This window comes from Bipolaris maydis (genome assembly GCF_028858645.1).
Source record: "Bipolaris maydis strain C4 unplaced genomic scaffold PSV08scaffold_7, whole genome shotgun sequence".
Classification (NCBI taxonomy): domain Eukaryota; kingdom Fungi; phylum Ascomycota; class Dothideomycetes; order Pleosporales; family Pleosporaceae; genus Bipolaris; species Bipolaris maydis.
In genome coordinates, this window is record NW_027093863.1 from 458,899 (window position 1) to 473,121 (window position 14,223).

The 14,223-nt window shown below is 53.3% G+C and overlaps 4 protein-coding genes across 4 annotated transcripts; 3 read left to right on the forward strand and 1 right to left on the reverse strand.

The window, feature by feature from the left end:
* Window positions 1-204: 204 nt before the first annotated feature.
* PSV08DRAFT_362213 (uncharacterized protein) lies at window positions 205-1,207 on the forward strand (the record flags this gene model as incomplete). Its single annotated transcript, XM_066093022.1, has 2 exons — window positions 205-1,071; window positions 1,122-1,207. 2 exons carry the CDS (start codon window positions 205-207, stop codon window positions 1,140-1,142), a joined length of 888 nt encoding a protein of 295 aa, XP_065949090.1. The 3' UTR covers window positions 1,143-1,207.
* On the reverse strand, window positions 1,159-3,051 carry PSV08DRAFT_409736 (uncharacterized protein; the record flags this gene model as incomplete). Its single annotated transcript, XM_014227306.1, has 3 exons — window positions 1,159-2,358; window positions 2,396-2,688; window positions 2,731-3,051. The coding sequence occupies 3 exons, from the start codon at window positions 3,049-3,051 to the stop codon at window positions 1,200-1,202; spliced, it is 1,773 nt and encodes a 590-aa protein (XP_014082781.1). The 3' UTR covers window positions 1,159-1,199.
* A 297-nt stretch (window positions 3,052-3,348) lies between these two features.
* On the forward strand, window positions 3,349-4,481 carry PSV08DRAFT_42100 (uncharacterized protein). The gene is made up of 2 exons (XM_014227305.2): window positions 3,349-3,486; window positions 3,537-4,481. Exons 1-2 carry the CDS (start codon window positions 3,475-3,477, stop codon window positions 4,230-4,232), a joined length of 708 nt encoding a protein of 235 aa, XP_014082780.1. The 5' UTR covers window positions 3,349-3,474; the 3' UTR covers window positions 4,233-4,481.
* A 5,653-nt stretch (window positions 4,482-10,134) lies between these two features.
* On the forward strand, window positions 10,135-12,590 carry PSV08DRAFT_390404 (chromatin remodelling complex Rsc7/Swp82 subunit-domain-containing protein). The gene is made up of 2 exons (XM_014227302.2): window positions 10,135-10,263; window positions 10,380-12,590. Exons 1-2 carry the CDS (start codon window positions 10,170-10,172, stop codon window positions 12,359-12,361), a joined length of 2,076 nt encoding a protein of 691 aa, XP_014082777.2. The 5' UTR covers window positions 10,135-10,169; the 3' UTR covers window positions 12,362-12,590.
* The last annotated feature ends 1,633 nt before the right edge of the window (window positions 12,591-14,223 follow it).

The window sequence follows — 14,223 nt, forward strand, 5'->3', positions numbered from 1 at the left end:
TATCTTCCCTTTATATATAGGTAGTAAATAATTACTTCAGCCCCCTCTTTACACTCTCTATAGACGGCCAAAAGAAATATATATATATATATATAAGGGAGATTAAATGCGTAGAGGAAATGGTGTGGTGGGGCAAGCTTCTGTGGGGCAAGCTCTCCCACAGATGAGAACTAACATGCCGTCATTGCTTCAATCAAAACCTTCATGTTCCGACTCTTTCGACCACTGCTCTTCACGAAGCCCTTCGTGCGATCATACTCGTCCGAAACAAAGCGCTTCAGCACAGTGGAAGCCCTGGAATATGTGAACAACACAAAGAAGCTCAGCATACCTGGATTCGACGCCAATAAACCCGCAGTCTTTAGATCCGCATTCTCCGATTTTCCAGCGGAAAAGAAATGGTTCACTTCGAGTAATGATCATCCTGGATATCTTCAGGAGCTCAATCTAGCGTATTTGGAAAAGCATGGCAACGCAATTGTGCCGCTAGAAGTAACGCGACCATCCGTCCACAATACGCAGAACGAGACGTTCGATCGCATCGAAGCGCCTTTCTCCCTTCTTCTGGCGCACATGGGCGCGATGGACGACCAGGGCGTACGCCTTTACCTCGCGCAACATTCGTTAGAAGATCTTCCAGCGGAACTGAACAAAGACCTGCCCACGCCATTGACTTTCCTAACATGCTTGAAAGCTCGTGGCGATATCTATGCTTCGAGTCTTTGGATGGGTAGACCGCCGACTCGTACCCCATTGCACCGGGATCCGAATCCAAATCTCTTTGTGCAATTGGCAGGTAAGAAGAAGGTCAGGATGATGACACCTGAGGTTGGAAGAGGCGTGTTTGAGAGGGTGCGGCAGCAGATACGTGGAGCTGCTGGTGATGCGAACATGAGGGGTACAGAGATGATGCAGGGGAGGGAGATGGAGGGCCTTGAGACTGCCGTTTGGGATGAGAATGAGGGTGGGGTTAAGGGATGGGAGACGACTCTCACAGCCGGCGATGCACTATACATTCCTTTAGGATGGTGGCATGCCGTTAGGGGGATTGGGAAGGGCGCAAATGCTTCTGTAGGTATACCGACTTATTTTACATGTCATATACTAAGTGTAAATGCTAGGTTAATTGGTGGTTCCGCTGAACGAAGACCGCTTTCCAGCAAACTCCAACACCCCAAGTTTTTATGCCGCAGCAGCATTCAGAGATCCTCTGAATGCACTTCGACCCTGACAGTAGCCTCCATCCCATCGATCCACGTCCCAATCGACCTTGTGCCAGGCAAGATCTCTACTTCACGCATCACACGTTCCATGCCCATTTCCGCCTCGCTATCCTCTGAATCCCAATCATCTTCCACAATTTCCGTAGCGGACTTGCGTACCGAAATCCAGTCACCAGTTTCCCAGATCAATTTGCATTTGATAGGCTTGATGTTGAGGTGCTTGCCTACAACACCAAGCGTGGTGTATGCAGTACTGCCCATTGGAATCTCCGTTTCAAAAATTGTAGATGGACAGGTTGCGAGATAGAATTTGATGCGAAGCAGCCGGGCAGCTAAGGAGTTTGGATTCACAGCATTCGTAGAGCGCTGGATATCAGGCTCACCATACTCCTCGCACAACCATTCGTATCTCGGATGGCTTTTCAAGATTTCCTCTCGCAGGTTCTCAGATGCAAACTGAAGCTCCTTTGCTATCATGGAAAGGTAGTAAGACTCTGCGTTTAACCGCTCTTTTTCGGTGATCGGGCTATGGTTTAGCGTCTTGAGCTGCCCCAGTCGCGCAAGCGTAAGCATGTACCCATCATCGGCAGTCAGAGAACGGCCATCTGGTGCCTGGAGCGATTGGTAAAGGGGGTTGTGCGAGACTCGCAGGCTCTGGAGACCGGGAAAGACGTGGATGAGTTGCTCGATGAAGTTCCATGTCGTTATCTCGTTGAATGAAAGATCAACTTCTCGCACTGTTTTCGGGAACAGCGGTGCCAATGCGCCAGCGCTGGATATCTCTGAGACTTTGTTGGATTTCAGAATCAGCCGTTGGAGTTTTGGTAGCTTCGATAGGCATTCGATGGATGAAAGGGATGTGATGTGATTGTCTTCGAGTGTAAGGTTGATGATTGTTGGATTGGGTGTATGTGGCGTGAGTGCTGTATAGAGGTTGCTCGAGGCGGAAAACGTGGTGAGAGAAGGGAAGAGATGAGTAAGTCGTGCTATGTCTGCCCAGGGAAGAAGTGTGTCTTCTAGCTTCAAAGACGTTATACGTGTAAAGGCTTTTCGGCACCTTTCCTGTTCCACGTCCGTAAGATTTACATCTCGGAAACGTGTGCCACTGTTCTCTTCTATTAGCATGCTGCCTAAACTATGGGTGTAGTGATGAAATAAAGGGCAAAACCTACTCTACCCTCAAACTCCTCAGCTCTGTCAATTGTTCGCATATTGCTGCCACTTCTCTCCAATCCTCAAACAAATTCCTGCTCAAATCTAGTTCGATGGCTTTTGGACAAGCGTCCTTTATGTCGTTCTTCTCGCCACCTTCCATCCACTTCGTGCCCCGTGCTTCTGGACGATGCATACATAGCCCATCCAAGATGATAATCCGCAATTCCGACAGCTGAGCGAGCTGTCGTCGAATCTTGTCGAACCCGATTTCCTCTGCTGGCTTTCCATTGAAAGTTACTGGCTTCCGATCCTGTTGTTTATGCGATGCCTGGAGATGAAACACGACTTGGACATCTGGGTCCTGGGGTCCTTCTTCCCCGTGCTCTTCCTCTTCCTCTTCAGACGCATACTTTGCTTTGAGTGCCTTTACAAAAGAACGTGGCGGGTCTGGCTTGCGGGCTGGTCGGATAAATGATCCAGAGGTCGGAGAGGGATTTAAACATGTAAAGTATTGAGTGCCTTGGTGCGAGCCCGAGTGCTTCCCACGAGTAGGGTCGTCCCATTCTACTCCAAGCCATGTACCGGTGGTTCCCTCTACGGGGCCGTGATAACGAACCGTACAAAGGTGGGAAGCATACGAAAGGCGTTTACCGAGATATATATCTGTTGTCATTGCTGACCCTGATGTTGACCAGTGAAGCAACGTTAAGAGTGTACTGTAATTTTGATAATATTTACGTGGTCCTTCTCCTTATGCTATGCCGGCAAAGCTGTCAGTCTATCCGGAGTGATTTTGGAGAGTTTTAACTTTCGTCCTAGAATTAATGCAGATTGACTATCGTAGGCATCAAATTTGGGTGTTCCATGATGAAGGTATAAGGCAGCCGTGCACGTGATGTGGCAAGTGGAGCCTCGCTAGCGCGGTACCTGATCGCCGCCTCGAGAAGTCCTGACTTGCGCATAGTACATACACGACCGACGCGCCTCACTGCATAACCCTCTGCACTCAGCAAACACAAGTCGCGTAATAGTATAGTATCTAAACCCCTCGTAGCTCTTTGGATTGACCAAAAAACCTCTCTGAGAGCGATCAAGTATGGATTACCAGGTATGTTCACACGTCAAGAAAAAGTTGAAAGCAGCTGCTAACTCGCGCAGAATCGCGCAGGTTCCAAGTTTGGTGGAGGAGGCGTTGCCTCACAGTCCGCGACGAACGCCGATCGAAGAGAACGTCTCCGTAAGCTTGCACTCGAGACGATTGACCTCGACAAGGACCCCTACTTTTTCAAGAACCACGTCGGTAGCTTCGAGTGCCGTCTCTGCTTGACAGTCCATCAGAACGATGGCTCATATCTCGCACATACACAAGGAAGGAAGCATCAAACAAACCTGGCACGCCGTGCTGCAAAGGAGCAGAGAGAAGGGAAAAGGGACGATGTCGGCCAGCAAGGATTGCTTGCTGGAGTGGTGCCCAAGAAGAACGTTATCAAGATCGGGCGGCCCGGATACCACATCACAAAAGTACGCGACCCCAACACGCGTCAGAACGGGCTGCTATTCCAGTTCCAATTTCCGGATCTCACCCCTGGCGTAACCCCCAAGGTCCGTATTATGAGCGCATACGAGCAGAGGGTTGAAGAACCCGACCCAAACTACCAGTATCTCATTGTTGCCGGAGAGCCATATGAGACTGTTGCGGTCAAGTTGCAGTCCCGCGATATCGACAGGAGAGAGGGCAAGTTCTGGTTTTGGTATGACGAAGACGCCAAGGAATTTTGGTGCCAGGTCCTGTTCAAGACTGAACGTGACGAACGTTTTAGTGCAGTTCCCGGTCTTGCACCCGGCCGCAAGTAAACCAACCCAATGGCGATTTCTTTTTGCTTCGGAACCTAGGTTTGATGGCTTTTCAGGCAAGACACGATTCATAATTTGAGGCAGGCAAGCGAGCTCTAGCCTGACCATACGATACCAACAGCTTATGCATTTTCAAATTGATGGCGTTACAATGGCGTTATTAACAACAAAGACACCGATTTTGATGGAACCAAGTTGGTGTATGTAAATCCTTGGTTACAAGATAATGAATACAAATCTGACATCAAGAAGCCATTGGCAGAATCTTTTCAAATCTTTAAGTCGATGCTATCGAAGATGAAGAAGAGTGAAGCCAACAATTGCCCCGGTACCGTCAGCATCAAACACTTTGCGACTGCTGACGTCGTATATACAGTCACGTGAAATATATATTTGCTCAAGGTGAATACTAACGCGTCGTAGACATATTTCTGCAGTCTCGGTCTCTGCATACCTTCTAGACCTCATCTAAGTATGCTTGCTCAGTATTGTGTTGTTCAGCTGATCGCCTGCATTCGTGTGCCTTCCCTAAACAACATCGGTATCGATCGTCTGCAGCACCTGCCGCAGCTTCCTCTCACCGTCTTTCCTCGCTTCCAGCCTCAACATCTTCAAAATTTTACCTTTCAGTCAATGTCTCAGCATCGACCTACCTCATGATCTAATGATGCGATCATGTCCGCCGTCATTTGGATATTATCAGTCTTGGCGTATTTCATTACTTTCTCTATGAAATGACGCGTAAGTCCATTGTTGTACAGCACATTACACATATCTGGTTCGCACTTGCAGGGGATGTGGCGCAGTGGCATGCAAATGTAGGTGCCTGTGTTTTTCCTGCCGTCTGTCCAATCCAGAGATTCCGTGTGAAAGGTGCACCTCTGCGGGAGCACTACCACTACCAATTCATCGACAGGGGTTCTGCAGCTTGTCGCTCCGAGACAGACATGCAGAAACTGGATGCCTTGAAGTTACTGATCAACAAAAAGACGTGTCAATCTTGCTTTTTTTGGAGATTTGACCATGTCTGTTCTCTTGACTGGATAGTCTGAGCGTGATACAGACCGATGATGACTTGTCTGGAAAAAGACATATGCACCAAAAGGGACTGTTTCGGAGATTCATTGATCTGCAGCCGCAATGCTTGGTCTAACCCTGTCCCCTACTGGCTACGCAAGCTGGCAGTTTCCCTGTCTAAGTATACGACATTGGGACCGAAAAGTCAGATTCTCATCTTGAAATTGATGACGGTGGTAAGTAAGCAGACGTTTTCTTTTTCGTTGCAGAAGTCATAACAAGGCTCCACGTGTTGTGGGTGGGCACGATAACTCAGGGATTCCCACACCTCGTACTCTACCCGTCAGGGTCAATGCATGAGTGACCCCCGTCTAGGTCCCATGGATTGAAGGAGACGCCCTAGGCGGAATCAAAAGACAGCACGCATGAGTGCTACGTTAGACACGACCAGCTTCATCAGCCATCACGCTCTTTGACGAAGACATTTGCGGGTGTTGTGGATGATCATCTGACACCTATGGATGGGTAAATGCGATAACCGCCCTGGTCTTGTCAAGCCTTCACGCAACCAGTAGCGCCTGACCGCTTGTTGCTGGAGAGAACCGTTGATTTAGTATGGTGATTGGCTGCAACGCTTTCACTTGTTGATGCAGCCTCGCCGCACCTCCCCACTTTGGAGCGGATCGCGGCACTATTCGATTGTAGTTGACGTCTAGCCTGCAAATCGCCCCGACAAGGATACTAGAACAAGACTGCAGGGTTACGTGAAGCTCCGAAGAGGCAGGGTTCCGTCCAAGGATAGTGCATGTGCGGCCTCTATCTCACAAAATGCTCGGGAAGATGCCGAGAGTATTAGCTTGTGCTGTCTTGTTTGTTTCAAAACTCAGATGCGACCAAATTTGGGAGTCTAGACAGCATGACAACAAAAGCATGTGCGTGTAGATCCCCGTGAAGAGTCGGAGATGGCATGGTTACGCGAATGACGACGCCTCAAAAGAGCAGAATGGCATGGACTTTTGATGTTTTTTTGAAACAAATTGTTTTTACTTCGGTGTTCTAGGAGCCGAAGAAGAAGAGCATGTAAGCTTCACGACTGAAGCTGTATGGTCCCGAAGCAGTCGGCTCCCATACCGAAAGCCAAACTAGAAGCCAAACATAGGGTTTGGCTTCGAGTGCTCCATTTGACGGTTGCGGGAACGGACACACTCGCTCGTTAAGCGGTCCTGTCAATTACATCCCAACAAGCCGGGAATATGAAACGAGGTATGGAAAACAAAACGATTGCACGGGACGACGTAGGACGGTTGCATCCGTCGACTGCAATGCCAGTCGAGACTGACCGTGGCCCCGTCATCGTGTGTGGTTTCTGTTGCTGTTGCGATCCAGCACAGTGGATAGAGCTGTCATATGATGATCAAACAGCTATCCTAGCTCAACAGCAGTGCCCCGCCAAGCAGTCGATTGGGCCTATGACTATGATTCACAATGGAATGTTTCAACTAATCCTTGCAATGTGCGCGCTACAGATGTCATGACAGCGGTGTACGGGTTTAGTAGCGTAATGAGCAAGGTCTTGGGCCGGCTCAACAAGGACGACGTGGTATTCAGGTAAGGCGCCCGTGGCGACTTTGACGCTCGCGCCCATAGGACGCATTGCAGCTGTGGAGATTGAGAGCCATAGAGAACGGGTTCCAAGTTCCGCTCATGTGGTAGTTCCGGGTTACGAAAGGAGTGGATACAAGCGACGGCGCACTTTGTGGAAATCACTCAATGGAGAGTAGGTATTAGCCACCAACCGGATGCTCTGGTATATTGTTTCTCCAGAGCCCCAGTGATGAGGACCGAGTTCGGATGCGAGGACGCTTGATCAGACAAAGAATGGTAATACTTCCAGATTAGTGGCAAGACCCTGCACCTGCAGGGCAACAAGGCAGATGACAAAACATTTGCCTCAGGGTCTAAGACATGGGACTATTGTGGCACAGCCTCCCGGGAACGCGTCAAGAGGCAAGAGACGACAAGCAATGAAGGCAATGAGCAGGGCCGCTGTGCGGGACAAGAAGCCGTAGCGGGGAGCAGGCATTTGCATTGGACGAGACAGCACGGTTGAGATCTTGTGGCATCTGGATGGAGATTGTTACTTCGCGCAGTTTCAGGCCATGTGGACGTCGAGCAGCACAGACCGGGTTTAGGGTCGTTAGAGAGAGCACTTGATATAGTGGAGTAAGTAAGGCAAGCATGGCGTAATGACCCCCGCTAGGACAGTGACGCGAGCTGCGGAAAGGCTGTACGGTCAGATACGGACAAGGTAGCACGGTGGGGATCGGGTGCAGCACGGGCAGAGAAAAAGTTGCCGGGGTATTCGACCAGTGCCCTTGTTCAGCGGGAGAGCGGGTCGCTTTGTGGAACAGATCGCCGAGTCAAAATAAAGAGGGCTTTTGGTTTTTTGGCCATAGGGCATGGGGGATGCGATTTCGAATCAGAGGCAGCGTTGAGTAGTGGGGAGCTTGGGCCGAACGGCAAACAGGAAACCCGGAGTCATGGAATGGCGTCGAGCAGGCTGCGCTCCATGGGCGCTCATAGGCCAAGCGCCGGGCGAGGGCGCTACGCGTACTAGACGACGACGACGGCGCAGCCGGCTAGGGAATACATACTTAGTAGAGGAAAATGCAATACGCATCCAAGCTCGGCGATCAGCGTAGCCTTGTCAGAAGAGGCACAGAGAGACAGGGTCGGGGTCGCGGGAATGCGACGGGCAAGGCAGCAGGAAATGATATTGAACAGCGCCAAGCCAAGGGCAACGCGGGTTTGAGCAGCTCCACAGCAATAAACTTGGGCTTCCGCATTCGGCTGCTGCGGCAAGTGTTTCCCTCTGGGCCTGGGAGCAAGTCAGACGATACGGCTTGACTGATAGAAGGAGAAAGGTAGATGCATGACTGCGGACGCCAATGCACGTATCCAGGGTAGTCCTGTCTTGGGCGGGCTGCAGGCCCATGGATGTGCAAAATCAATGATTCGACGGCAGCCTGCTGACACTTTGCTCGCCTTGCTGGGAGACGGTCCATCAGCAGGTGGACAGGCGTGCTCACTGGCCGACATGGGTGGGTTAGGGCGAACTGGTCGCAATGGCCGCTCAGAGCTGGCGGGCGGCCGTGGTCGCGTCGGCAGCCGGAAGCGGCCATGATAGGCAGCTCTGGGCAATGGCCACGGGCGGGCAAGCTGAGAATGGATCGCGGCGCAATATGGATGGAACAGGAAGAAGAGGAGGATACGGATAAGGATAGGGAGCATCAGCCGCGATAGTGCTACTGCATCCCGTACGCGCTCTGCTACTATCGGCGGCATGGTGAGCTGAGGCAGCAGGGCCGGCGTGGTCGGGTGCTTGGCCCAGAGGCGCTGTGGAGACTGGGCCGTCGAGCAGGAGGAAGGAGATCCAAGCTAGCGGTCGCTATCGCGCAGCATGATGCGAGTAATCCTGTTCCGCTCCGTTGAAGAAGAAGAACAAGAAGAAAGCACAGGCAGCGGCATGGGCGCGTCTGCCCAGCAGGCCAGCTCCTAGCAGTAGCAGCGAAAAAGCCACCGGGTCGTGCAGGGCCGTAGGAGAGCCACTTTTTATCACACTGCAGCGCCTCTAATGCCTGAAGCTTGTCGCCGTCGTCATTGCGTGCCATTTGCTCACTAGACGACGTCTTGTCTCCGCCGTGCGGGCCGTCAGCTGCTGGCGGACAAGGGCATATCAGATTGGGCCTCGCCCATCTTTCGTAAGTGACCACAGTTCAGAGGGCGTCGCTCCAGTTCCGTCCGCACACACACACGCACACCCGGCCGGGCCTCTGCTCTCGCCTCTCGCCGCTCGCCTCTTGCCCGCCTCGCTGCCACCCAGCCTCTGTCTGCCCTCTGTCCCCTCGGCCAGAATAGCCGCGCCCACGACGACGCTCCGCTGCTCTCTACATTCCCCTCCCCATCCCCATCCCTATCCGTCCATATCCCTCTGCCAACCACGCCCGGGGTCCTGCTCCTACATACGCCGCGGCCCCCCAGTCGTCGTCGCTGGCTAGACAGCCTGTCGCTGCCAAAGGTTCGTCTGCTCCCACCCCCCATCCCCCCAACCCCCCATATCCCCCAGCCGTTCGCTCCGGTGCTCGTACACTCGTTCCTGTGTGCACGCGTATGTGTGTGTATGTGTGTGTGTGTGCGTGCGTGCGAGCGAGCTGCCCTGCTTGCCCGGCCTGGTCGCGCTCCCGCCCCAGGACCCATCCCGCCCTAGCCAGCAACGCAACGCGCGCGCGCTCGAGTGCTGCAAGTCACCCTTACAGCGGCTGCTCGCAGACACACGCCTTGGGTTGCATCTCACGTGGCGTCTTTTTGCTCCACCGTCGGCTCCTGTCCACGGGCACTGATCGCGCACCGCGACCGGGCGCGCGACGCACTTTTGTTCTGCGCCAACACCTGAAACTCAAACTTAACGCCTTGTTAGTGTCTATCGATCAGCACGCGCGGACCGTCGCCGTCGCCAACCCGTGCCTTTTTTACATATTCCTCCGCAATCCTGGGCTGTGCCACCTGTTCGTGCATCGAACAAGTAGACGCCGTCGCCTTTGCCCACACTTGCCCGTACTTGAACTCGGCCTCTCGCTGCTTTGGCCAAAACACGAAGCGCGTGCCCTTGTCCGAGCCTTGGCCCCACCTGCGCCCTCCAACTCGCCCTCGCCTCTCTCGCCCCAACCTCAATCTTGGTTCGACCGCATCGACACCCCGTCCTTCTCCATCACCAACCAGCACATGACCGCCGCCCACAGCTCAAGCCCGTTGTGCGCCTAGCCCTACTAACCTCCCTGCGCCGATTGGGCCCGACCTCCCTGAGCTTCACGACGCTCGACGGAAGCTTCCCTCGAGCTCGGTCGCTCCCGCGCCGCCTGGATGTACTCAGTGCATGTGCAACAGCCCATACAAATCATGTCAAATGGTGGCATTGGAAACGGCATCATGGACTCCGGTACCATTGACCCGTCGCGTAAGTAGTCGCGTCCCCTCCCCCCCCCTCACAGCTGCCCTTTTCCTTCGCACCGGCCTGCGCGTCTCTGTTACATCCGACGCAGCCTCCCGCGAGTAATTGTTGACCTTGGCCAGATGTCTTCTCCGGCCCCCCACAGTCTGTCGCACAGCAACAGCAACAATCGCGCGGCCTGAAGCGCAGTCGCTCCCCCGATACCAGCTACGAGCTGCAGGGCGACGACACTCCAAACAACAAGCGCAGTCGTGGCCGCCCTTCAAAGGGCGCCGCCGCGCGACCCCCGTATGGCGGCTCTCCCAACCGCGGCTCCCAACCTCCGCAGACTCCATCGCAGCACTCAGGCGCTGCGCCGCCCGTGCAAACCCCCCAGCTGCAGGCTACATCGCTGCCTAAAGCTTCCCCTCCCCAAGCGTCGCCACCTGCCAAAGCGACGCCCGCCAAGCCCACAGTCATCAAGGCGCTGCCCACTGTGCGCGACCATACGACTGATCAGCTCAATGCAGAAGGCGACGAATACATCCCGCGCGAAATCGACGAGGCGGGAGAGCGAAAGGTGACGCAAACCGGCCACCCGCTTGATGGGCGCGAATACCGATGCCGTACCTTCTTTGTGCCCAACCGAGCTGACAAGCTCTTCATGCTTGCCACTGAGTGCGCACGCGTTTTGGGATACCGAGACTCGTATCTACTCTTTAACAAGAACCGATCGCTGTACAAGATCATTGCCACCCAGGCCGAAAAGGATGACCTTATTCACCAGGAAATTCTTCCTTACTCTTACCGTTCCAGGCAGATTGCCATCGTGACCGCCCGCTCCATGTTCAGGCAATTTGGCAGCAGACTGATTGTCAACGGACGGCGCGTACGCGACGACTACTGGGAGAGCAAGGCTAGGAAACAAGGCTTCACCGAGGAAGATGCTGCAGGAGAAAAGAGACCTGGCGCAGCAAAGGCAAGAGAAGCAGCCGCCGCCGAAGCCAACCACGCTAACGCCATGGCCTTTGCCCATCCTGGAGCCTATACGGGTAACAATCAAGATTATCTAGGCTCTGCAATCAATCCTCTGCAGCCATTTGGTGGTCTCAACCCCGCTCCAGGAAGCATGCCGACCACAGCCCCGGATGCATACAGTCACCGAGCCACCGCCGACCTACAGCCTCGGGACTACAGTGGTGTTCAACGCCCACGGCACGAACTGCAGGGTACCCCCTACCAAGACATGACGAGGCCAAGCCCATCTGGCGAGATCCTCAATGCAGCTGCGCAGACGGCCGAGGTTAACAAGCAGCTCGAACAGCAACGTAAGAACCGAAAAGAGTACCTGAACGACGTCTGGACACGTCCACATGAGCCGCCGGTGCAGCCGAACCGCCCAGGAACCGCCGAGGGAGAGCATGCTCCACAAGTCTCACAGGCTGTTCAGTCTCCGCGCATATCCTCGACATCTGTGACCATGCCAGGAAGTCAATACGGCATGCCAGCACAGACGCCACAAAGACCAGGGCAGTCCATGGGTGCGCAACCTTACCGCCCGCAAACCATGCCCCAGAACAACATGGTCCCATCACCCATGGCTCAACAGCACACTCCGCTCCGACCGGACCAGATGCACCGTCGACCACCGAGCATCGGCATGCCGCAAGGAATGAACGCCTCAAGCATGGGGCCTGGAGGTATGCTCCCCAGCGTCCAACAGACCACGGGGCATGGTTATCCACCATCGCACATGTGGCAAGGACCTTCACAGCCATCTCCCCTCTCTCAGCAGCACAACATGCAACAATATGCTCAACGCCCTCCTCAGCAGTCGCCACTTCCTCAGCAATCTCAGATGCACGCCTCGCCGCAGCTCCACCACGCTCAAAGTAGCGCCTCGATGCATGGCACTCCCGTTCAGCAATACCAGACCATGGGAGCCATGGGCGGCTCCATGCCTGGTGGAGACAGCGGGTACCAGGCAATGGGTCAAAATCCGTACCAGCCTAGCCCGAGCCCTCACCAATTCATGCAACAGCAGAGCGCTGCTACTCAGCAGCCTGGCATGCCTGGCTGGGCACCACCTCAGGCCTCTCAACAAGGAGGATGGTCATCTTACTAGGGGAAGCTAGTTCTGTCCAGCCTAGCCTCATCAATCGCAATGCAGGCCCTGCACTGCGACGCCATGTCCGTCACTGGAGATTGCATGGACACTCATCTAGTTCGCTCTGGACTGATATGATTCCCGGAAGCCCGCGGCGTTTACTGATTTAGATTCATGTCATGCCAAGAGCCAGTCGCTACGATATTCACCTACTGTTTGCTTTTCGTCTCATCTCGCACACTACGCTCATTCAACCCTGCGCCCCACTTGGCTCCCCTACTCATCGGCGACAATGACCTTACGATACACGAGCTGGTTATGAGTACGCCAAGCAACGAAGATGATACAATAGCATCATAGACCCGGCGGTATGGGGAGCTATTCTTTTATCCGGGACCCGGCGGCTCCAACTCCCGTATATTTGCGACTTTTGAAACGCACCTTCTATTCAGCGACCATATTCGCAAGGTCAGTTCATGCTACTCTGCTTGGCATGGAACCGACTTCCCCAGTTTTTTTTCCTTTCGCGGCTTGACAGTAATTGCATGGGTTCAGTGCGAGCAGGACGGACGATTGGATACTCTGGCAGAGTTCTCTATATTGCATCGCTAGTGGCGCCGCTCTTGGTCAGATTGTCACATCTTCTTGCTACTGCTCTTTTATCTTCTGCAATTTTCTCCAAGTATTAGCTGCCCCCCCCGTTGTATCCGTCTCATTAGTGGTGGTTTAGTTATCGCTTTGCACAAGATTCCCCTCAGATTCCCCGCACCTTGTTTATTTGTGTTCTTTTTTTTCCTGTGGTATTGCTTTACAGTCGTAGGCATCATTGTATATTGGAGGGAATAGGCTCTATGCTTTTGGCATGGGCTAAGGGTAGGGATTTTCAAGGAACGTCTAGACAGGCACTACTTGGGGGCTCGAAACACATAGCCGGAGGCCTTTTGCATCCTTCCCTTAATAGTAATCTCCACCCCGTTTTGCGCGAGATAAGATTTTTTTACGCTCAAGTAACGTTTGGTGTTCGGACATGTGCCTATATGCGCCTAGCCAAAGTAGCATCCATGAAAGGTACCAAGCAAAGTCGTCTCACCATGTGCTGCACCCCAGAAATTTTGTCCGTCTCACAAAAAAAGGCCCATCCCGGAGGGATTGCTTTATCGATCTGCAAATGACAACATCTTATGAGTACAAGCGCGCAGTCCCACCGCAGCCCACGCATGTTCGACTGGGGGGGGGGAGGGAGGGGGGGACCACTCTTGCAACCTGCATTCGAAGCGGCGAAAGAGCAGGCATGGTACATGGGTTCTGCAACAGATCGTGGAACGGATGCGGGAACGGACGGCGGCAACGCCGCTCAGACCACCAAAGGCCATGCATCATGGACTTGCGCAATCAAGGGCTCGGCTATTCGGGGGGAGGCATGTCATTGGAATATGCAAGCTTTGCCTTCTTTCCCTCTTTCTCTCTCTACTCTCTACTCTCTATCTCTCCATATCGCCCCTCCCCCCCCTCCCCCTCCATTCTCGTACCCTTTCAAACCTTAAAACCCAATCAGCTTGTTTTTGTGGCGTTGTCATCCGTCGTTGTCCGTAGCTAGCCTTTTTCTTTTCCTTCTTCTTCTTCTTCTTCTTCTTTTCATTTTGTCGGGTTGTCTACGAATGAATCACACAAGTCCTTTTTTTTCTTGCATTTCCCTCTCCCACTCTCTTAATTAGCGTTATCTAATTGGTCAAGTTTTTTTATTCGACCAACTTTTGCTTGGCAGCTTGCGCTTGCGTGTGCGGCGAGAGCCTACCAGGTTGGGGGGAGAGAAAAAAAGAAATCATAGACTCGAATAGTGCAACCTGAGAAATTCTGCCCGGGAGTTCTGGATTTTTTGA

Bases quoted from the DNA above. Each gene is read 5' to 3' on its own strand.
- PSV08DRAFT_390404 (XM_014227302.2), top strand. From the start codon at position 10,170: ATGTACTCAGTGCATGTGCAACAGCCCATACAAATCATGTCAAATGGT. The intron at 10,264-10,379 runs GTAAGTAGTCGC...GACCTTGGCCAG, and splicing joins CGGTACCATTGACCCGTCGC to ATGTCTTCTCCGGCCCCCCA.